General features: G+C 35.2%; 1 protein-coding gene across 1 annotated transcript in view; it reads left to right on the top strand.

The window, feature by feature from the left end:
- LOC138917616 (regulator of DNA class I crossover intermediates 1-like) overlaps positions 1-23442 on the top strand; it is a 72759-nt gene that overhangs the window by 18319 nt on the left and 30998 nt on the right. Inside the window, exons 3-7 of the mRNA XM_070234847.1 lie at positions 7684-7822; positions 12634-12766; positions 13168-13216; positions 14765-14953; positions 18588-18703. Of these exons, the coding sequence (XP_070090948.1) occupies positions 7684-7822; positions 12634-12766; positions 13168-13216; positions 14765-14953; positions 18588-18703 (626 nt within the window). The remainder of the gene's footprint in view (positions 1-7683; positions 7823-12633; positions 12767-13167; positions 13217-14764; positions 14954-18587; positions 18704-23442) is intronic.

Genomic DNA, 23442 nt, shown 5'->3' with positions numbered 1-23442 from the left:
CAGAATTTATCATTCCCCAGCTTAAAAGCCTCAATTGCTTTTCATTGCTCTTAGAATGAAATCTGATTTTACCAAAGTCTAAAAGAACCAGAAGGATCTGCACCCTGCCTGCCTCTCTGACCTTGTTTCTTACTACTTGTCCTATTCATTTTATTTCAGCCACACTGACCTTCTTTCTGCCACTGTTCTTTGTCTGGAATAGTCTCCCTCGAGATATTTGCATGTCTGGCTTGTCAACATTTGAGTCTCAGCTAAAGTATGTCCTCTTAGATTGGCCTTCTCTGATCACTACATCTAAATAGCTCCCTGCCCTCCAAATGCTGTCTCTCCTTTACCCTCTTTAATTTGTCACTCTTTCATAATCCTATATTTTCTTAGAAATTTGTTTATTCTGTCCCCCCATTAAAATATCTTCATGAGAAGAAGGATTTTACCACGTTTGTTCATTTTCTATCTCCTGTGCCTTGAACTGTCTCTAGCAATAACATAGACACTCAATAATAAATAAACTATGAATGAAGGCTGTCCCAAGACTATTTTTAAAAAGTAATCTAACTCTATCTGGATCATTCTTTTGAATATTTATCAGAAAGGGAAAGACACATGGCTCTTCCCAAGGTGTTGATCTCTAATCGTGTCACTTTTCTCTTCTTTGAAAATTTCATACCTTCCTTTACCTCCCCAAACCTCTCTTTCCCAACACTATTCTTTATCACTTCATGCTCGTTAAATGACCTTGTATCATAGTTCAGAGGAAATAGAAGCTATCAGATGAGAATTATCTCAAATTTCTACCACCAGTTCTATAAACCACCTTCCTTCTTCATCCATCTTCTCTTTCCCTCCTCTAACTACAGAAGTAATTCCCTCTGATCAAAGGAAGGTCTCTCTGTCTGTGATCTGGATTCCATTTACTTCCGCTTTCCATTGATATTTACACATACTGAATTTTCTCTTATTAGACAAGTAAAGGTGTCTCTGGGTCCTTTCTCTTTCCTGCTATGCCCTTTCACTCTCATCTTCCATTTGTTCCTTAGTCCACTTCACTGTACAGCTCTGACTAGTGTCAAAATTGAACTTTATAAATCATACAGACAGAAAATCAATAAGGAAATATTGGTCTTAAATGACACATTAGACCAGATGGACTTACTAGATATATGCAGAGCATTCTATCCCAAAACAGCAGAATACACATCTTTTCAAGTCGGTCGGAACATTTTCCAGGATAGAGCATATGTTAGGCCACAAAACAAGTCTCAGTAAATTGAAGAAGATTGAAATCATATTAAACATCTTTTCTGACCACCATGGTATGAGACTCGAAATCAACTACAAGAAGAAAACTGGAAATAACAAAACATGGAGTCTAAACAACATGCTGCTCAACAACCAGTGTGTCATTGAAGAAATCAAAGAGCAAGTAAATGATACATGTCTACCTAAGGAAGTAAGAAAAATCTCAGATAAACAGTCTAATCTTACAACTAAAGGAACTAGAAAAGGAAGAACAAACAAAACCCAAAGTTAGTAGAAGGAAGGAAATGTAAAGATCAGAGCAGAAATAAATAGAAACTGAAAAAATACCATAGAAAAGATCAATGAAACTAAGAGCTGGTTCTTTGAAAAGGTAATTGATAAACCTTTAGCCAGACTCGTCTAGAAAAAAAGAGAGGCCCCAAATAAGTAAAATCAGAAATGAAAGAGAAGTTATGTCTGACACCTCAGAAATGCAAATATCATGATATTACTATGAGCAATTAGATGCCAGCAAATTATACAACCTAAAAGAAATAGATAAATTCCTAGAAACATACAGTCTTCTAAGACTGAATCAGGAAGAAATAGAACATCTGAACAGACTGATTACTAATAATAAATTGACTCAGTAGTCAAAAAACTCCCAAGAAACAGAAGTCTAGGACCAGATGGTTCCACAGGTGAATTCTGCCAAACATTTAAAGAATTAATACCTGTCCTTCTCAAACTATTTCAAAAAATTGAAGAGGGAGGAATGCTTCCAAACTCATTCTATGAGGCCGACATTACCCTGATACCAAAACCAGACAAAGACACTACAAAAAGAGAAAATTATAGGCCAATATCCCTGATGAATGTAGATGCAAAAATCCTCAGCAAAATATTAGCAGACTAAAATCAACAATACATTAAAAGGATCATACACCATGATTAAGTGAGATTTTTCCTAGGCATGCAAGGATGGTCAGTATGCACACATTAGTCATTGTGATATGCCACATAAACAAAGCAAAGAATAAAAATTGTATGATTATCTCAATAGATGCAGAAATAGCTTTTGACAAAATTCAACATCCATTTATGATAAAAATTCTCAACAACGTGGGTATAGAGAGAACCTACCTCAACATAGTAAAGGCTGTATGTGACAAACCCACAGCTAATATCATATTCGATGGTGTAAAGCTGAAAGCATTTCTTCTAAGATCAGAAACAAGACAAGGATGCCCACTCTCACTACTTTTATTATATTGGAAGTCCTAACACAGCAGTTAGTAGGAAAAATAAAAGCCAGCCTGATTGGAAAGGAACAAGTAAAACTGTCACTGTTTACTGATGACATGATACTTTATACTAAATATATATATATATACTTTTTATTTTATATATATTGTTTATATATATATACACACACACACTAAAACCTCCACCAAAAATTATTAGGATAAATGAATTCAGTGAAGTTTCAGGATACAAAATTAATATACAGAAATCTGTTGGGTTTCTATACACTAATAACGATCTATCAGAAAGAGAAATTAAGAAAACCCTGCCATGACAATTGCATCAAAAACAATAAAATGCATAGGAATAAATTTAACCAAGGAGATGAAAGACCTATACTCTGAAAGCTATAAGACATGGATGAAAGAAACCGAAGACAAATAAATGGAAAGATGTATTGTGCTCACGAATTAATACTGTTAAAGTGTCCGTACTACCCAAAGCAATCTACAGATTCAATGCAACCCCTATGAAAATACCATTGGTATGTTTCACAAAACTAGAACAAATAATCCTAAAATTTGTATAGAACCACAAAAGACCCCAAATAGCCAAGCAATCTTGAGAGAGAAGAAAGCTGGAGGTATCACATTTCCAGATGTCAAACTGTACTACAAAGCTGTAATAATCAAAACATGATACTGGCACAAAAACAAATGCAGAGATAATGTAACAGAATAGAAAGCCCAGAAATAAACCCACAAATATATCGTCAATTAATCTACAACAAAGGAGGCAAGAATATTCAGTGGGGAAAAGACAGCTGTTTCAATAAATGGTATTCGGAAGACTGGACAGCTCTAGGCAAAAGAATGAAACTGGACTACTTTCTTTCGGTATGTGTAAAAATAAACTCAAAATGGATTAAAGACTTAAACGTAAGACCTGAAACCATAAAACTCCTAGAAGAAAACTTAGGCAGTAAAGTCTTTGACATCAGTCTTAATAATTTTTTGGATCTGTCTCCTCAGGCAAGGGCAGCAAAAGCAAAATTAAACAAATGAGACTACGTCACACTAAAAGGCTTTTACACAGCAAAGGAAACCATCAGCAAAATGAAAAGGCAATTTACCAAATGGGAGAATATACTTGCAAATGATATATCTGATAAAGGGTTAATGTCCAAAATGTATAAAGAGCTCATACAACTCAATATCAAAAAAAAATAATTCAATAAAAAAATGAGAGGAACTGAATAGACATTTTTCCAAAGACATTTACAGATGCCCAACAGACATGTAAAAAGATGCTCAACATCACTAATCCTAAGGGAAATGCAAATCAAAACCATCAAAAGACAATAAATGTCAAGTGTTAGTGAGGATGTGGAGAAAAGGGAGCCCTCGCGCACTTTTGGTGGGAATGTATACTGTTGCAGCTACTATGGAGAACAGTATGGAGGCTTCTAAAAGCATTAAAAACTAACATATGACCCAGCAGTTTCACTTCTGGGTATTACCTGAAGAAAACAAAAACACTAATTTGAAAAGAAATATGCACCCTTATGTTCATTGCAGCATTATTTGCAATAGCCGAGATGTGGAAGCAGCCTAAGTGTCCATCGGTGGATATATTGGTAAAGAAGATGTGGCATATATTTATTCAGTGGAATATTAGTCGTAAAAAAGAATGAAATCTTGTCATTTGTAGCAACATGGATGGATATAGAGGGTGTTATTCCAAGTGAAATATGTCAGACAGAGAAAGATAAATATCATCTGATTTCACTTATATGTGGAATCTAAAAAACAAAACAAATGAACAAACAAAAGAGAAACAGACTCATAGACACAGAGAACAGGCTGGTCATTGCCAGTGGTGAAGCTGGTGGTAGGTTGGGCAAAATAGGTGAAGGGGATTAAGAAGTACAAACTTTCAGTGATAAAGTAAACAAACCATGGGGGTGTAATATACAATGTAGGGAATATAGTCAATAATATTATAATGACTTTGGTGACAGATTGTTGGTAGAATCATTGTAGTGATTATTTCGTAATGTGTGTAAATGTCAAATAACTATGTGTACACCTGAAACTAACATAATGTTCTATGTTAACTAAAATTCAGTAAAAAAATTTGAACTTTATGTTATTCAATTCCAAAGATATTTTTCGTATACTTTAATGTGTCATCTGCTTTTCCATACCTTCATCGTTTTTGTTTTGGTGATACAAACTTCATTTAACACTTCATGAAGTGAACAGTCTTCTTTCAGAGAGCTGCTGCCCGTTCCCTTCATCTTGAAACAAGCTCTTCCCTTGCTTCCTTTGACACATTCTTAAGATTTTATTTGTCTCCCTGGCAGCTCCTTTTAAATGTCTATTTTCAATTTAAAATTTGATTGTCTTCTGGAAGTTTTCTATTTATCTTCTAATTATTTTTTACTTGTCTCTACCAAATGAGACTTGTTAAAAAAAGTTGAGCATAACAACAAAAAATCAAACAACCCAGTCAAAAGATGGGCCGAGGACATGAACAGACATTTCTCCAAAGAAGATATACGGATGGCCAATAGACATGAAAAGATGCTTATCATCACTCATCATCAGGGAAATGCAAATCAAAACTACACTAAGATATCACTTTACACCTGTTAGAATGGCAAAAATAACCAAAACAAAAAGTGACAAATGTTGGAGAGGTTGTGGAGAAAAAGGAACCCTCATACACTGTTGGAGGGAATGCAAACTGGTGCAGCCACTATGGAAAACAGTACGGAGATTCTTCAAAAAATTAAAAATAGAAATACCTTATGAACCAGCCATCCCGCTACTGGGTATCTATCCAAAGAGCTTGAAGTCAGCAATTCCAAAAGTCCCATGCACCCCTCTGTTCATCACAGCATTATTTACAATAGCCAAGATGTGGAAGCAACCTAAGTGCCCATCAACTGATGGGTGGATAAAGAAAATATGGTATATATATGTATACACACACACACACGCGCACGCGCGCGCGCGCAATGGAATACTACTCAGCCATAAAGACGGATAAAATCGTCCCATTCACAACAACATGGATGGACCTTGAGGGTATTATGTGAAGTGAAATAAGCCAGATAGAGAAAGACGAACTCTGTATGACTCCACTGATAGGTGGAAGTTAAACATATAGACAAAGAGAACTGATTGTTGGTTACCAGGGGAAAGGGGGGGTGAGGGGAGTGCACAAAGGGTGAAGTGGTGCACCTACAACATGACTAACAATAATGTGCAACTGAAATTTCACAAGGTTGTAAACTATCATAATCTTAATAAAAAGTTAAAATACCACACAAAAAATATTTAGAAATAAACTTGATATCCTATAATATGAAATATGTCACCAAAAGCCATTGGAAGTCATAACTATACATATAACATATTTTAAATATTTTAACAATCTGTCTTTTATACTCATGCTTTAGTACATTTTTTCACTAAATAAAGATTTGCTTGTCTTAGATATCCCCATAGGAATTGTATGTGGAGGTCTAACTGTCCTAACAACTTTGTTAATGTGCTAAAGAGATTGGAAATGTGTTTTGAATTTATTGTTTATTTGATATTAAATAATAAAATAGTGAAATTGTCTGCAAAAGTTAGCCCCCCCAAAAAAGTTGAGCCTAACCTTGTCAGTTAAATTAGTTACATACCTTTGTTCTCTCTAGGAAAAGAAAGATTAGAGGTTATCATGATGGATATATTATGAGGGTTCAACCTCTTCAGCCGTGTCCCCTGGAGTAAAGGCTTGCTCCCTTCATACACAGTGTTTGTACTGTTCTTCTTCATTCCTGGAACATTATCTTCCCACACTCTGGCTAACTCTGACTCATCCATCTTAGAAGTCATTTTCTAAGAAAGCTTCCCTCTCCTCCTGCCCTCCCTCTGCCAGCTCTCCCCACATCTACTAGTAGTTTACATACTCCTGATGCTCAGTTGTAATTGTGTCATTCTCTTTCTCATTATGGTCTTATCCTTCACAGAGTACAGTGCCTTAGGAAATAATATCTTAATTCCAAGACACTGTCAATTATAAGATCCAGAGTCATGTTTTTCAAAGGGGAAAAATATTTACATCCTGAAGGTTCTGTCATTTCATTGCTGACCATAGTGTGATCTTTTTAAAGAAGCCCCAATGTGGAGTTGCACATCACTCAAACAAAACACTTTTTTATCTGTGGTTAAGTTTGCATAAAAATGCAGCATTTACTTTTTTGCTTGATAGCTGGCAAGTCTCTTACAGTTCTTATGTTTTTTAGAATCTTAAAAGTGTATTATAATTAATATTCTGAAATATTAATGTGATAAAACCTTAACTTCTTGGAAAAATGATACTTCCTCTTGCATTAAATTTTTTACCATCTTGGTCTTTTTTCACTTTTTATATCTCACATTTATAATCACGTTTATGCCATTGTGTTATGAGTTATATAGTGAAGAAGATGTTTTCACAATTTGTTATAGTGTCTAATACATAATAGTTGCTCAATAAACAAATTTTGAACAAATGCCTTTGAACTTCTTAAATTAAGGATGTAATCTGAGAGAAAAAGAATGAAAATAAGAATAATTCTGCTCAATCAGAAATAAATACTGAATGAAAAATGATAATTATTTACAAGTCTGGTTTAAAAGAAAATCTAGGAGTCATGGGGAGATAACAGAATTAAGTTAGCTTTGGCTGCAGATAAGTTCTCACATAGCTTCTTTTTGTTTTTCTCTTCTCATTTCAGTTGACATTTATTGGCACACAGCTATGCGTATCTTTAGGCTTTTTATATCTGTGGTATAGCATACTTTGCAGAAAAACAAGTTTTTAGCCTATCAGATTTGTTTTATCAGGTTTTTAAAAACATTCCACATTCAGATAATGTTTTTTTCATCTTTTGATACCTGGGAATGGCTTTATATAGTTCTGTTTTAAAGGCATTACGCTTAACAAAAGAAAGATTATAAGAAGCTGTAATTTAGAGTCTTTGGGCAAACTACAAGTTATCATGATTCATTTTAATTTATATGTAAACATGTAAAGGAGGTGTCACAGAAATATAAAAAATATCAAGTCAATTATTTAATAGCATTATTGCTTTTTATTATTGATGATTCTGCCTGAAACTATATGGTTGCTAGAATAACTTTTTATTTTTAATTTTTTTAGGAATATTTTGAAAAGAAAAGGTTAAAATCAAAAATGAAATTACGGGGAGTTTTATCCCCTGTCAAGAATTCTGCTGTCAGTTTAGACCTCCTTAACCTGTATATGGTGAATCAGGTATCTTGCCAGAAGAAAAGACCTGGTAAGTAAGCCTCTCCAGTAACATTTTGCTTTGAGTCTGATGTGATCATAATGTTTCGTTTTCCAATAATTTTGTAATTTTAGAACTCAAAGGATGTGGAAAGTAATTTTAAAACTTGATTGCCCTCTTAAATTAGAAGCTTTGTTAGTCTCTGCTTAAAATGTTTTATTGTTTAATCCATTTATTTTTTTTTTAGGTGGTGTGTTATATAAAATTAATTTTATAAGGTATGGTTAAACTTATAGCGCTGTTGTTTCAATTATTATGTTATTTTGTCTAGGCAGATAGTTACCAAAGTTTGGCTAAAGAGCAGGGAATAAATATCTTTACTGTCTTATCCTATTTGGAGAATTTGTTTGAAAGGAAGAGCTGAACAAGTTTTTGCCTCAATGATTAGTTTCCTATCTCATAACTTGAATTTCTTAGACATTCTTGGGATGTTAACTATAGTAGTCTAATACTTCAAAATAAAGTTCATTTTGGCCTGCACTTTGATTCTTCAAGTAAATAAAAAGTTTAATCAGAATATTTTTTTCTCTCTCAAGGAAACTTGTGTCTGATATTTAATTTTTAAAACAAGTGCTAAAATGAGAGCTTAAGAACTGAGTTCATAAAAAAGGGATTGAAATTGATCACAGTATTGTTAGTGTCTCCTCTTTTCCTTTCTGTGCTATTTTTGTTTCTCCACAGATGACAGTTGTCACAAGTAAATGTAGTCACACTTTAGTAGAAGTAAATACATTATTAATAAACTTTAGGAATAAAAGTTTCTGTTGTAAATATATTTGCTATATTTAGTTCTTTTTCTTCATTTGTGTAATAGTGTTATCAGCTATTGTCACCATGTCTTACATTAGATCCTCGGATCTTATTCATCATTTTGCTGAAAGTTAGTACCCTTTTCCCAACCTTTCCCTATCCCCCAGTCGCCAGATCCTGGCAACCACTTTTCTATTCTCTGTTTCTATGAGTTTGACTTTTTTTTTTTTTTAGATTCCACATGTAAGTGATACCATGCAGTATTTGTCTTTCTCAGTCTGGCTTATTTCACTTAGCATAATGCCTTCTAGCTCCGTCCATGTTGTCACACATGGCAGGATTTCATTCTTTCTCATGGCTCAGGAATATTCCATTGTATATATACACACACACACATATACACACCACACCATCTTTATCCATTCATCCATTGATGGACGCTGAGGTTGTTTCCATATTTTGGCTCTGTGAATAATGCTGCTGTGAACTTGGGAGTGCAGATATCTCTTTGAGATCTTGTTTTCATTTTATTTGGATATATACCCAGAAGTGGGATTGCTGAATCATATGATAGTTCTATTTTTAAGTTTTTGAGGAACCTCTATATTGTTCTCCATAGGGCTTGCCCCAATTTACATTCCCACCAACCATGCGCAAGGGTTCCCTTTTGTCCACATCCTTGCAAACACTTCTTACCTCTTGTCTTTTTTTTTTTTACTTTTTGTGAGGAAGATTGGCCCTCAGCTAATATCTGTTGCCAGTCTTCTTCTTTTTCTTTCTTTCTCTCCCCAAAGCCCCAGTACATAGTTGTATATCCTAGTTGCAGGTCATTCTAGTTTTTCTATGTTGGATGCTGCCACAGCATGGCTAGATGAGCAGTATATAGCTCTGTGCACAGGGTCTGGACTGGCGGACCCTGGGCCACTGAACTGGAGCACACAAACAACTATTCGGCCACGTGGTCAGCCCCCTCTCTTGTCTTTTCGATGATAGTCATTCTAACAGGTGTGAGGTGATATCTCATTGTGGTTTTGAATGCATTCCCCTGAGGATTAGTGATGTTGAACACCTTTTCATGTACCTGTTGCTCAGTTGTATGTTGTCTTTGGAAAAATGTCTGTTCAGAGGGTCCTCTGCTCATTTTTTAATCGATTGTTGTTTTTTGATATTGAGTTGTATGAGCTCTTTATGTATTTTGAATATTAATCCCTTATCAGACAATATGATTTGCAAGTATTTTCTCCCATTCTTTAGATTGCATTTTCATTTTGTTGGTGGTTTCCTTTGCTATACAGAAGCTTTTTGGTTTGATGTAGGACCAGTTGTTTATTTTTGCTTTTATTCCTTTTACTTTTGGTGTCAAATCCAGAAAATCATCATGAAGACTGATGTCACGGAGCTTATTCCTTATGTTTTCTTCTAGGAGTTTTATGGTTTCAGGTCTTGTATTTAAGTCTTTAATCCATTTTGAGTTGACTTTTGTGTATGGTGTAAGATAGGGTTCCAGTTTAATTCTTTTACATGTGGCTGTCCAGTGATGTATTTAACTTTATGTATTTTCTTTCTCCCTCACTCTGTTTTCATTCATACGTTGAACATATGTTTTTTGAGTACTTACCCTAAGTATTGTATTGGATTCTGGAAGTAGAACAGAAAATAACAGGGGCAGGACATGCTGCTGTAGGGGAGGAAGAGAATTCCTCTATCTCTTGTAGGTTCTTCTGGCTGGGCTATGAATTAAATTGACATGAGACAGAATAAAAGGAGAAAATCAAACAAAGCTTTGTAACATGTATACATGGGAAAAATCCAGGAAACCTGGTTAACTCCCAGACTGGCTAAGGTTGTCATCTTAAATACCGTCTTTGGCTAAAGACAAAGGAGCATGTTGGGGGTGGGAGGGAGTCAGTTATGGGAGATTACCAGAAAAGGACAGTAAACAAGAGAAAGGTTATTATGCGGATTTAAGTCCTTGCCTTCTGCCTTGATAGGAGTTTCTGGACATAAGGACATCCCCCCTCTTCCTGGTACAGAGAGGGAGTTACCTTTACAAATGGAGATTTCCCTTGTGTTTTACAGAGGGTAGCTTCTACTTTTCAGAGCTTCTCGCCTGTCTGCCGTTTCTTAAAAGTAATCAGCCCCAAATAATCCTCATGCCAAAGAGACACATTTTGGGGTGGCCAATTCTGATCCCCCACACTACCAAAAAATAAGGCACCTTGGCATATTGAATATTTTGAGCTGAGGAATTTGAGGAAGCAGTATGTGCAGGAAGGATTTTCATGTGAGAGGTGCCCTCGCTATGCCCCGAGAAAAGGAACGTTGTTATCTCCAACACAGAGGGAACACCGAGAGGAATCTAATGAACAGACCTTGCTGTTTCCCTCAGTTTACTACACTTAGCTGATACCCCTTTTTGTCGTGTCCCGTTTCCCCAGGACATTCTGCTCTTCGTCAAACCTAGCTTAAAAATGCTCAGGTTTAACCACTTTGGGTCTTCATTTCCTTACAAAGTTTTCCACATAAAACTTATATTAAATAAATTTGTATGCTTTTTCTCTTGTTAATCTGTCTTTTGTTACAGGCCCCCAGCTGATAATTTAGAAGGGTAGAGAGAAAAGATTTTTCCTCCTCTACCAAAGCAAGATTTTATTAGTTAGGACTCATGACTGCAAATTACAGAAACTTAAAAAATATATATTTACTTACTTAATGTTGTGGACTGAATGTTTGTGTGCCCCCAAAATTCATATGTTGATGTGATATTAGGAGGTTGGGCCTTTAGGAGGTGATTGGGTCATGAGAGTGGACCCTGATGAATGGAATTAGTGCCCTGGTAAAAGAGACCCCAGAGAGTTTTCTCACCACTACCACTGTGTGAGGACACAGGGAGAAGACAGCTGTCTGTGAACCAGGAAGCGAGCCCTCACCAGACAGCGAATCTGCCAGCACTTTGATCTTGGACTGCCCAGCCTCCAAACTGAGAAATAAATTTCTATTTTGTATAGTTCACCCAGTCTATGGTAGTCCGTTATAGCAGCCTGAACGGACTAAGACACTTAACTAAAAGGAAGGGTAGTGGTGCATCTGGGCCTCAGAGACTGCTTGAGTCAGGAAATTGAATACTACCAAGATTCTTTTTCACTTCAGATACTAGTTTTATTCTCTCAGACTGTCTTCATCAATGAAGCTTAAAATGTGACATTAAAAAACTAACATTGACAACTAGAAGCTATGTATCAGGGGGCTTTGGGGAGAAAAAGGAAAAATAAAATCCAAAAAAACCCCACTATGAACTAACATTGCTCATCTCTCCAATTTCACCACCAGGGAAATACTGAGAGCTGCTTCTCTGATTCTGAATTTTTTAATTCCGCTGGAAGGATGTTGCCTTGCTCTGCTGGTGTCAGCTCTCAGCGCTGGAACAATGACTTATAACCAGAGGGGTGTAATACCATTATTGAGTGCAGGTAGTTGCCACTAAACCAATTATTTTTTCCAGGGAAGCAGGGTTATATAAGAAGATAGAAGCTCTCCACTGCAACTCTGTAGTTTGTGCATGTGAAAAAAGCATTTCCTGGAAAAGGAGCATAATTAAAAGTACTAAGCGGTCAAAATAGTTATATCGTCTATAAGGAGAGACAAGGCTGCTGCATCTAAAGTTTAAAAATCTGGTGAGGGAGATAGAGTTAATCAAGTACAGTAAACTATGGTAGGTGCTATAATAGAGAACATATGTAGTGCTATGGGAGTGTGTAATATAGCAACTGATACAGTCTAGGGGTTAGGGAAGTTTTGAAGGAATCAAAAAATAAAGCAAAATTTGTAGGGCCCCTTTCATGAGGAGAATGTAAGATGATGAAGAAAAAGATGATTTGAATTATCTGTGATAGTTGCTAGTACTGTAATGTCTTCTATCATGTATAGAATATAGGTGGTTTTAGTAAATATCTAAGATGTACATTTACTTAATGACCATGGTATATCAACCAATGCTTTTAAAAGATTTTATTATTCATTCTTAATTTTTAATTGCAACTTTTTCATTATAGAAACTGTGAGAAAACCGATCCATGTGAATATGAATAGAGACATAAAAATGCCCCTGAGAAAACATGATTTAGAACTTCCAATGTCACCTCATCTTGTCCCGTCTAACCTCTGCATTGATGATATGGAAAACAAGTAGGTTTTAGCTAGGTTGTATATTATTAGGTATTTGAAAGAGTCATTATCAACTCTGTTTTATTCATTGGAAAATGTATAAAGGGATTATCCTAGCTCCAGTGTTTGTTTGTTTGACTGTTAGCAGTATTATTCAACTATTAAGACCTTTGTCAATGAACTAATATCCATGCTAAGTGTTTTTTGGATGCATAGTTTGACTTTCCTTATCATAAAAATCTCTCTCTAGTAATAATATAATTTTTATAAAACACAGTAATATTATAAACCTGGAATGATTTACTTAAGAGTTCCATATGTTTTCATATTTGTATAGAACAGTATGAATTTTAAATATTTATAAAAGATAATCAATTTTATTGCCACCTATGTGTTTAACTGTTACATTTTCTTTTCATTAGTTTACACTACCAAAGACAAGACAGCAAGGAAGAACTTGGCCCAGTTAAGGTGAGAGTTAAACAAAAATTTTTTTAAGTTATTTTAACAATTGTGACACGCCACTGTTACCCAACCAGGTTCATTTTTGCCCGCCGCCCAGAAAGCCAAACACTGAGATGACGAGATAGCAGCAGAGAGAGGGTTTACTCACAAGGTAGCCATGTGAGGAAGCGAGCTCATGAGCCTGAAATTTGCTTCCCCGAAAACAGAGACTCAGGGATATATATGGGCCGGGGTCAACGTGGTCTGAAATGTGGAGAGAGGTGATTGGAGGTGAGGAGAGGTGAGGTAATGATGAGCTGCACAAGCGTAGTCAGACTTGATGCCTCTTCATAGGACCCATGTTCACAAGATGGCGACATCAGCATGATCTGAGGGGAGAGTTTTTAGCCCCTTCAAGTTAAAAGGTCGCCTGTCGGACATCTCCGTGGGCCCAGTTGATGAGTTGGTGGTCTCAACTGGCCTGAAGTGGACAAGGAGTTCTAATTCCTGAAAAACAGCTCACACACACATTACCATGGTGATGCAGGCACCAGGAAGATGTTACCTATAGGAGCCTAGCAGGAGTCAGCATATTGCCTAAACAGCACAATTAACAATGAGTGGGTTAAGCAGCTAAAAGCTATAATCAGTAATTGCAAAAGGGAAAAAAACTTTAGTTCCTAGCTACTTAATCATCAGTGGCTCACTTTCTGCCAGTTTCACCATCAAGTGATATAAATTTTTTGAGAATCAGAGAAAATTAGTTATCCTTTAAAAAAATTTTTAGTCTTTAAAATTGTTCTTTTAGAAGTTTTTAATGTAAGAAACCTATACCTTAAGAATATTTTAACGATTGCTTATGAGAAACCCTTTGGAGTTCTGGTAATGTAGACTAGGCCTTTGTGTGCAAAGCATTTGATTCTGCCTGTCACTGAAGAGCTGCAAAGGATAATTCATTTGGGGAGTTCTCCTTTGGGTTCATGTGATCATTGAGCGATTCATGTTTTCAAACGTGGTGACCCGACTATTTTATTTTATATCAAATTGTGATTTTCAATATTCATGTTGATCCCAAGATTATTTTTCTTTCAAAGTATATTTCAAATAATTATTTTTTAGCAAATAAGACTTTAATCAATTAGAAAACACATAGATTGTGATTAAAGCTTGAAATGTGAAAGTCCAATGCCATATTATTAATTATTCTTTCCTTTGAATAGCCAAAGTTAAGCTACGTCAGAAAGATAATGGCAGTGATACTAAAATCTCTTGGAAATCTTTCACCTGAATTGTAGATAAATGAAACTTAGATTTCCTGTCATTAGGAGATGACCTGCAGGAATGGAGCTTGAGGGTAGAGGGGACCATCGGTGAGAAAGGCAGATGGAAAGGAGCTCAAGTATAATCTTAGTTGATAACCTCTCTTGTCTTAGTAAGGACTGTCAGTTACTGATGACTTGCCTTTACTTGGGACTTTTTCTCTAACTCGTGACCTTTTTCACTTTTATTTGAACTTTCCTCGTCTCTAGTTTATATATTTTGGCAAATCAAATGATTGTATCTTCTTTCCTATAGTCCTCACAAGTCATGGACTCATATACAATGTTTGAACCTCAATTGAGCAGAATAGAAAACTGCAGCTTCACACCACCATCTTTGTCAGCAGAATTAGCTTCTAACAGAGATATTACAAGACAAAATTTTATTCCCAGAATAGTGCCTAGTCCTCAGAAAGTTGCATATGAAAAAAAGCAGAATGAACAGGTACCTTTCTTTTTTTAAATAAAAGTCTTTATTGAGTTAGATAGGTTACAATCTTGTGAAATTTCATTTGTACATTATTGTTTGTCAGTTGTGTTGTAGGTGCACCCCTTCACCCTTTGTGCCCAACCCCCACCCCATCTTTCCCCTGGTAGCCACTAATCTGTTCTCTTTGTCTACATTTTTAAATTCCTCATATAAGTGGAGTCATACAGAAATTGTCCTCCTCTATCTGGCTTATTTCACTTAACATAATTCCCTCAAGGTCCATCCATGTTGTTGCAAATGGGACGATTTTGTTCTTTTCTATGGCTGAGTAGTATATCCAGTCATCTGTTGATGGGCACTTAGGTTGCTTCCATGTCTTGGCTATTGTAAATAATGCTGCAGTGGACATTGGGGTGCATGGGACTTTTGGAATTGTTGACTTCAAGCTCTTTGGATAGATACCCAGTAGTGGGATGGCTGAGTCATAAGGTGTTTCTATTTTTAATTTTTTGAGGAATATCCGTACTGTTTTCCATAGTAGCTGCACCAGTTTGCATTCCCACCAGCAGTGTATGAGGGTTCCTTTTTCTCCACAACCTCTCCAACATTTGTTACTATTTGTTTTAGTTATTTGTGTCATTCTAATGGGTGTAAGGTGATAGCTTAGTGTAGTTTTGATTTGCATTTCCCTGATGATCAGCGATGATGAACTTCTTTTCATGTGTCTATTTGGCCATCCGTATATCTTCGTTGGAGAAATGTCTGTTCATGTCTCCTGCCCATTTTTTGATCGGGTTGTTTGATTTTTTTGTTGTTGAGTTGTGTGAGTTCTTTATATATTATGGATATTAAGCCTTTGTCAGATATATGACTTGCAAATATTTTTTCCCAGTTAGTGGGTTGGTTGTTTGTGAACAGGTCCCTTTCAATCACTAGTTCTTAGCATTTTATATTTTTGTGATATGCTCTTTTTGTCTTTTTATGGATTGAAAAAATATTAGTTGTGGGTTGCTATAGATATAGCCAAATTAGGAGAGAAATTAAGTATAATAATTCTTCTTAGGTCAAAAACTTAATTCTCTGGGCTGTAGAAGATTATGAATCCCAAAACTGGAATGTTCTTTAAAAGTCTTTGAAATCATCATCTTTTTATAAAATTATTGATAGTAAAATTGACCATAGTTCAATGTGTTATGTAATACTTGATTGTAATCACAGTAAAGGAGTAGTTGGTGATGTCATGATGGCCCAGTATACATGATATGGAAAGGATCCTGTGAATAGCAGTACATAATCTCAGTGATGTCATAGTAATCTGTTAAAGTATAAGTTGTGATGGCTTGATTCTTCCTATGACTTGAAAGATAGCTGGTTATATGCACTTCCATCCAAGACTATGCACATATATGTATATAGATAGAGATATTTAGTGCTAAAATGTTCAATCGTTGTAGTCTCTATAGTTAAAATTATAAAAACATCCAAATTTTTGAAGTTTGAAATATATATGCCATAGAACATACCAAGAAATGATCTTTTACTAAGTTTACATAGAGTTAAAAAATATAAAATTATTAAAGGTTACTATACTAATATATAATGGTAGTGAGTAAAATGGTTATGTAAACACTCTATCTTGTTAACAAGGTTAACAAGAATATTTAGTTTTGAATCTCTCCCATTTTTAGCATGAGGTGGTTTTATGTCATATTTGTGTATTATTTCTAAATTAATTTATAATTAGCAAATTTATAATCATTTATAAATTATAGTTATATATTACAGTATTATAGTTATATACAATATGTAATGATATTCAATTTTATTGAAGTATGTTTTCTGCTTTTCAGAGAAGGGAAAATGAAGTATTGTGCTAGGCTTATTAATTTAAGGACCCAATAATTTTTTGTTGTTGCTTTGGTGAGGAAGATTGGCCCTGAGCCAACATCTGTTGCCAGTCTTCCTCTTTTTGTTTGAGGAATATTGTTGCTGAGCTAACACCTGTGGCCCTCTTCCTCCATTTTGTATATGGGTTGCTGCCACAGCATGGTTTGTTGAGTGGTATGTAGGTCTGTGCCCAGGATCTGAACCAGTGAACCCTAGGCCGCCGAAGCATAGTGTGGGAACTTAACCACTATGCCCCTGGGCTGGCCCCCCAATAATTTTCGAGTGATGCAATGAAAAACATTCAGTTACCCGTTCCATTTGTATTTTATAAGACTAAAACTTGCATCCTACATCAGCTTTAACTCATCCTTGCTTTGTTAAATAGTTTATAGGATAGAGAATGAGACCCTGTGTAATCTATACTTGAATAATCTTCTACTTAGAGACTGCAGGTTAGTGATTATCTCCAAAGGGGTAAATAATGTTGTACTTCATATGGCAGAAGAGAGAAAAGAGAAGCTAACGTCCCTGGTAAGCTGTGGTGTCACATTGTGAAGTATTAGGGAATTTATTTATTTGGATATATATTTGGAGAGATTTCAGGAAAATTAAAATGAGACTATAAATTACATAAGAAAATGAGTTGAAAAACAGGTTAGAATAAAAAGTGGTCTGGGGCTTACTAGTCCCTGGAGAAGTAGTATTGAGCCAATATATAATATTCTCTTCTGTTTTGATTTATTTGTGTGTTTCTCCCTGCACCATTGACACTGTCTCTCTGAGGCTGAGATGAGATGTGTTATCAGACTTTATTTTCAGCTTTTCTTGATTTTAGACCTTTTTTTAAAAAAAGACTTTTAGTATCTCTTTTTGCCTGCACGTCTTTTTTTTCTGACTCTTTCTGTCATTGCTTGTCTTTGGACGTCTCGTTTCTGTGTTTCATGGCTTATACATAAAATATACTACAGATATGAATTATTATTGCTGGATAGATTAGTGTTGGGCCATTATAATATCTTTATATGGTACCTCATTAACAAATGGGTTATCACATCTGCTTTTCACAAGAGTCTTTCCATACTTTCCCCGTTTGGCACTCAGTGGTAGCGATATTCAGAAAGATTAAAGTAGCAGAGGCTGGCCCTGTGGCCAAGTGGTTAAGTTCACGCGCTCCACTATGGCGGCCCAGGGTTGTGCTGGTTCGAATCCTGGACGTGGACATGGCACAGCTCGTCAGGCCATGCTAAGTTGGTGTCCCACATGCCACAGCTAGAAGGACCCACAACTAAAAATACACAACTATGTAACGGGAGGTTTTGGGGAGAAAGAAGAAAGATAAAATCTTTTTTTTTAAAAAAGATTAAAGTAGCAGTCTAAAATTACTTAGTAAATGGAGGAACTGAGATAAGTGCAGTTGTTTCCTTGGGAGAAATCATTATTTTCTGTCAGTGATATTTAACTTTTATTTACTCAAGATCTTGGTGTTCCGGGTCTTTTTTTTTTTAATCTTTTTTTACCTCTGAGAAAATGGTTAGCTCACCATAGATCAACCCTGTTATTTTAGCAGTCATTCAAATACTGACACTGCTTTCATTATTAGAACAGTATTTATTTTGTTTTCAATAAGGACACTTTCTTTTAGACTAAAAAATACATTTTTAAACTATAGATGTCTACTTAAATGAGGTTTTACGGTAAATTATTTAAATTGTATATATGTACATTTACCCTTTTGGCAGGTTCTTCCTTTTTTTTTTTTCAGCTCAGTAATGTTAATTATTCTAATTCCGTGATTTCCAAATTAAACAAAAATCAAGATGCTTTCAGTCCATCATATAAAACAGCACAATTTGGAACATTATTTGAAAGATTAAAAAGGTAAGCAAAGATGTTGAAGGAAATAAAGAACCTGTAGCATGCTTTCTTTGAGTTATTAATTTGATTTTACTGGACAGAAGTATTTTTAGTTAGAAACGTGAACAGACCTAAGTAAAACTTCTAAGGAAGAAAAAACACTGTAAGGAAAATGTAGCATTTAATTAAAGTAGTTATAAGTAACAATTTTCTGATGTACATATCTACCTTTCATTTATTTATTTTAAAAAATATTTTGGGCCAAGGTGCTTTGCGTCTGTTTTATAATCCCTGTTTTATGAATTACTACTTTCTTTTTCTTTATCATAAACATAATTTTTTTTTCATATTTATGGTAGTTGATCAGTGCCCCATTTTTATTTTCTAGGTGTCTGTATTTAAACTCTGGTTCGTTGTTTTAAAAGACATTAAACTTGTAAAACCAGTTTGAATCACTCTTGGTAATCATAGTGAGAAACTTTGACTCTGTAATTCTGTCTCAGTCTTCCTCATTTTAGTAAATGGCACCACTATTCACTCAGTTGCTTAAGCTAAAAAAAAGTTGTACCTGATTCCTTCCTTTCCTTCAGCTCCCAATATCTGTTTCACAAAGTATTGTCAATTCTGTATTCTAATAAACTTTAAAGTTATCTACTCATTTCTCCATCTCTACAGGTTCCATTTCAGTCTAAGCCACCACTGCCTCTTGCCTAGAATTGTAATAGCCATATAACAGTTCTTTTTGTTTCCTCTTTGTCCTTAGGTCTATTTTTTTTCACACTTTATTAATGTATAATCAACATACCATAAACTGAACTTATCTAAAATGTGCACTTTGGTAAGTTGTGACATATGTCAAAAATAATGACCATTCATCATCCCCAGTAGTTTCTTTGGGCACCTTTGTAATCCCTTCCTCTGGCTACTTTACATCCCTTACTCCCATCCCAAGGCAACTGCTGATCTGCTTTCTATCACTGTTGATTAGTTTGTATTTTCTAGAATTTTATATAAATTGCATTAATACAGTATGTTTTCCTTGTTTTGGTCTAGCTTCTTTGACCTAGCATAATTTGAGATTCATCTATGTCGTTGGTTGTGTATATCAATGGTTCATTCCTTTTTATTGCTGAGTAGTATTCCATTGTATGGCCATAGCACAGTTTATTCATCTGTTGATGACCATTTGGCTTTTTTCTCCAAGTTTTTGCTCTTCCAAATAAAGCTGCTATGAAAGTTCATATAGAAGTCTTTGTTTAGACATATGCTTTCATTTCACTTGGGGAAACATCTATGAGTGGAATGGCTGGGTCATATGGTAGGTATATGATTAAATTTTTAAGAAACTGACAAACTGTTTTCTAAAGTGATTTGTACCATTTTACATCGCATCAGCAGTGTATGAGAGTTCCAGTTGCAGCATACCTTTGACAACACTTGGTAAAGTCAGTCTTTTAAAATATACGCCATTCTAGTCAATATGTAATAGTATCTTACTTTGGTTTTAATTTTGCATTTCCCTAATGACTAATGATGTTGGCATCTTTTCATGTGCTTATCAGCCATTTGTGTATCTTTGGTGAAATGCTTACCTTTTTCCTTTCCTTAGTGGTGTCTTTTTGAAGTAAAAAAGGGTTTAATTTTGATGAAATACAGTTTATTAATTTTTTCATTTAGAAATTGTTTGTGTGTTGTCATAGCTAACAAGTCTTTGACTAAGCCAGGGCCGTGAAGATTTTTTCCTATGTTTTTTTCTGTCTTGTAGTTTTAGATCTTACATTTAGGTCTATGATCTGTTTTGAGTTAACTCTTATGTATTGTGTGAGGTAAGGGTCTAAATTCACCATTTGCATTTGTGGAAAGGAAAGAATATCTTTTCCCCACTGAATTGCTTTGGCACCTTTGTTGAAAATCGATTGACCAAAAATGTAAGTTGTTTTTCTTTTCCCCCAGGAATCTCAGTTCTGTTCCATCGGTTAATTATGTCTATCTTTATGTCAGTGCCACACTGTCCTGATTACTATAGCTTTACTGTATGTTTTGAAATTGAGAACTGTATTAGTCTTCCAGTTTGTTGTTCTTTTTTGAAAATGTTTTGGCTTTTCTTAGTCCTTTGCATTTCCATATAAATTTTAGCATCAACCTGTCAGTTTCTGGAAATAAAAAAAGCCTACTTGGATTTTGATAGGGATTCTATTGAATTTGTAGATCAATTTGGGGAAAATTGCCATCTTAACAATAGTGATTTTTCCAATCCATGAACATGAAATGTTTCTCCTATTCATTTTTTTTTGAATGTCGTAACAGCTTTATTCATAGTAGTCCCAAATTTGAACTAACCTAGATGTCCATTAAGAATAGAATATTATGGGGCTGGCCTGGTGGCATAGTGGTTAAGTTTGCATGCTCCACTTCGGTCGCCTAGGGTTTGCAAGTTTGGATCCCAGGTGCAGACCTAGCACCACTTGTCAACCCGCACTGTGGTGGCATCCCACATAAAATAGAGGAAGATTGACATAGAGATTAGCTCACTGACAATCTTCCTCAAGCAAAAAGAGGAAGATAGGCAACAGATGTTAGCTCAGGGCCAGTCTCCCTCACACACACACAAAAGAATAGAATATTATATTATATTCATGCAGTGAAATAATACACAGAAATGAAAAAAAATAAACTGCTGATACATGCAGTAACAAGCATCTCCATGGAAGAATCTCAACACAAAAAGAGGACCATTGTGTAATTCCATTTATGTGGAGTTCAGACCCTGGCTGAATTAATGAATGGTGATAGCACTCAGAATGGTGGTTACTGTTGGGAGGTGTGGACTTGGAGGGGCATGAGAGAACCTTCCAGTGTGTTTGAAGAGTTTTATTTTTCCAGATTTATTGAGATATAATTGACAAATAAAAATTGTATATATTGAAGATGTTCAAGATGATGATTTGCTATACATATACATTGTGAAAAGATTACCACAGTCAAGCTAATTAACACATTCATCACCTCAAATAGTTACCATTTTTGGGTATGTGATCAGACCACTTAAGATCTGCTCTATTAACAAATATGCAATTTACAAGTATACAATATAGTATTATTAACTATAGTCATCATCTTGTACATTAGATCCCCAGAACTTACGCATCTTATAACTGGAAGTTTGTACCCTTTGACTAATATCTCATTTCCCCTACTCCCCAGCATCTGGCAGCCACCATTCTATTCTCTGCTTCGAGTGTGACGTTTTAGATTCCATGTATGGGTGAAATCATATAGTATTTGTCTTTCTGTGTCTGACTTATTTCACTTAGCATAATGCTCTCCCTCTTCATCTATGTTGTCACAAATGGCAAGATTTCCTTTTTTATGGCTGAACCATATTACATTGTGTTTGATCTTCTTTAATTTCTCTGAGTAATGTATTTTTTTTTTTTAAAGATTGGTACCTGAGCTAACAACTGTTGCCAATCCTTTTTTTTTTTGTCCTGCTTTTTCTCCGCAAATCCCCCCAGTACACAGCTATATATTCTAGTTGTGGGTCCTTCTACTTGTAGCATGTGGGATACTGCCTCAATGTGGCCTGATGAGTGGTGCCATGTCCGCGTCCAGGATCCGAACCGGCAAAACCTTGGGCCGCTGAAGCGGAGCGTGTGAACTTAACCACTTGGCCACTGGGCTGGCCCCTCAGTAATGTATTGTAGTTTTCAATATATAAGCAGTGTGCTGCTTTTGTTAAATTTATTTCTAAGTATCTTATTCTTTTTATGCTGTTGTGAATTGAATTATTTTCTTAATTTCATTTGTGGATTGTTCATTGCTAGTGTATAGAAATACAATTAATTTTTGTATATTGATCTTGTATCCTTCAACTTTGCTGAGATCATTATTAGTTCTAGTAGTATTTTTGTGGATTCTTTAGGAGTGTCACCATACTGGATTATGTTGTCTATAAATAAAGGTGTTTTTATCTCTCCTTTTTCAATCTGGTTGCCTTTTACTTGTTTTTCTTGCCTGAGTGACTACAGCCTCTAGTACAGTGTTGAATAGCAGTGACAAGAGTGGCCATGCTTGCATTTTTCCCACTCTTAGGGAAAAAGCATTTAGCCTTCACTATTAAGTATGATATTAGCTGTAGGTTTTTGTGTAGGTGCCCTTTATCAGGTTGAGGAAAGTCCCTTCTATTCCTAGTTCATTGAATGTTTTTATCATGGATTTTGTCAAATGCTCTTTCTGTGTCCCTTGAGATTATCATCTAGTTTTTCCCTTTATTCTATTAACATGTAATATATTACCGTATTTTGAAGTATTAAACTACCTTGCACTCCTGGGTTAAAAGCTGCTTGGTCATTATATATAAACCTCTTCATGTAATGCTGGATTTGGTTTGCTAATATTTTGTTTATGATTTTTGCATCCATATTCATTAGGAAAATTGGTCTGAATTTTTCTTTTCTTCTTATGTTTTTTGTCTGGCTTTCATATCAGAATAATACTGGCCTCATATAATAAAGTGTAAAGTGTTTGCTCTATTTAATAGAAGAATTTGTGGATTCTTTAGATGTTTTTGCATCAGGGCTATTCTTAGTGGGAAGGCTTTTTACTAATTTTTTTTACTTGTGTAAAGATCTATTCAGATTTTCTAATTTCTTCTTGAATCAGTTGTAGTAATATGTGTTTTTCTAGGAATTAATCCACTTCATCTAAGTTGTATGATTTTTAGCATAAGGTGATTTATAGTATTCCCTTGAAACCCTTTCAGT

This window comes from Equus caballus, chromosome 15, assembly GCF_041296265.1.
Source record: "Equus caballus isolate H_3958 breed thoroughbred chromosome 15, TB-T2T, whole genome shotgun sequence".
Taxonomy (NCBI): domain Eukaryota; kingdom Metazoa; phylum Chordata; class Mammalia; order Perissodactyla; family Equidae; genus Equus; species Equus caballus.
The sequence above is the reverse complement of the archived record's forward strand: the minus strand, read 5'-3'. Positions and strand labels throughout refer to the sequence as shown.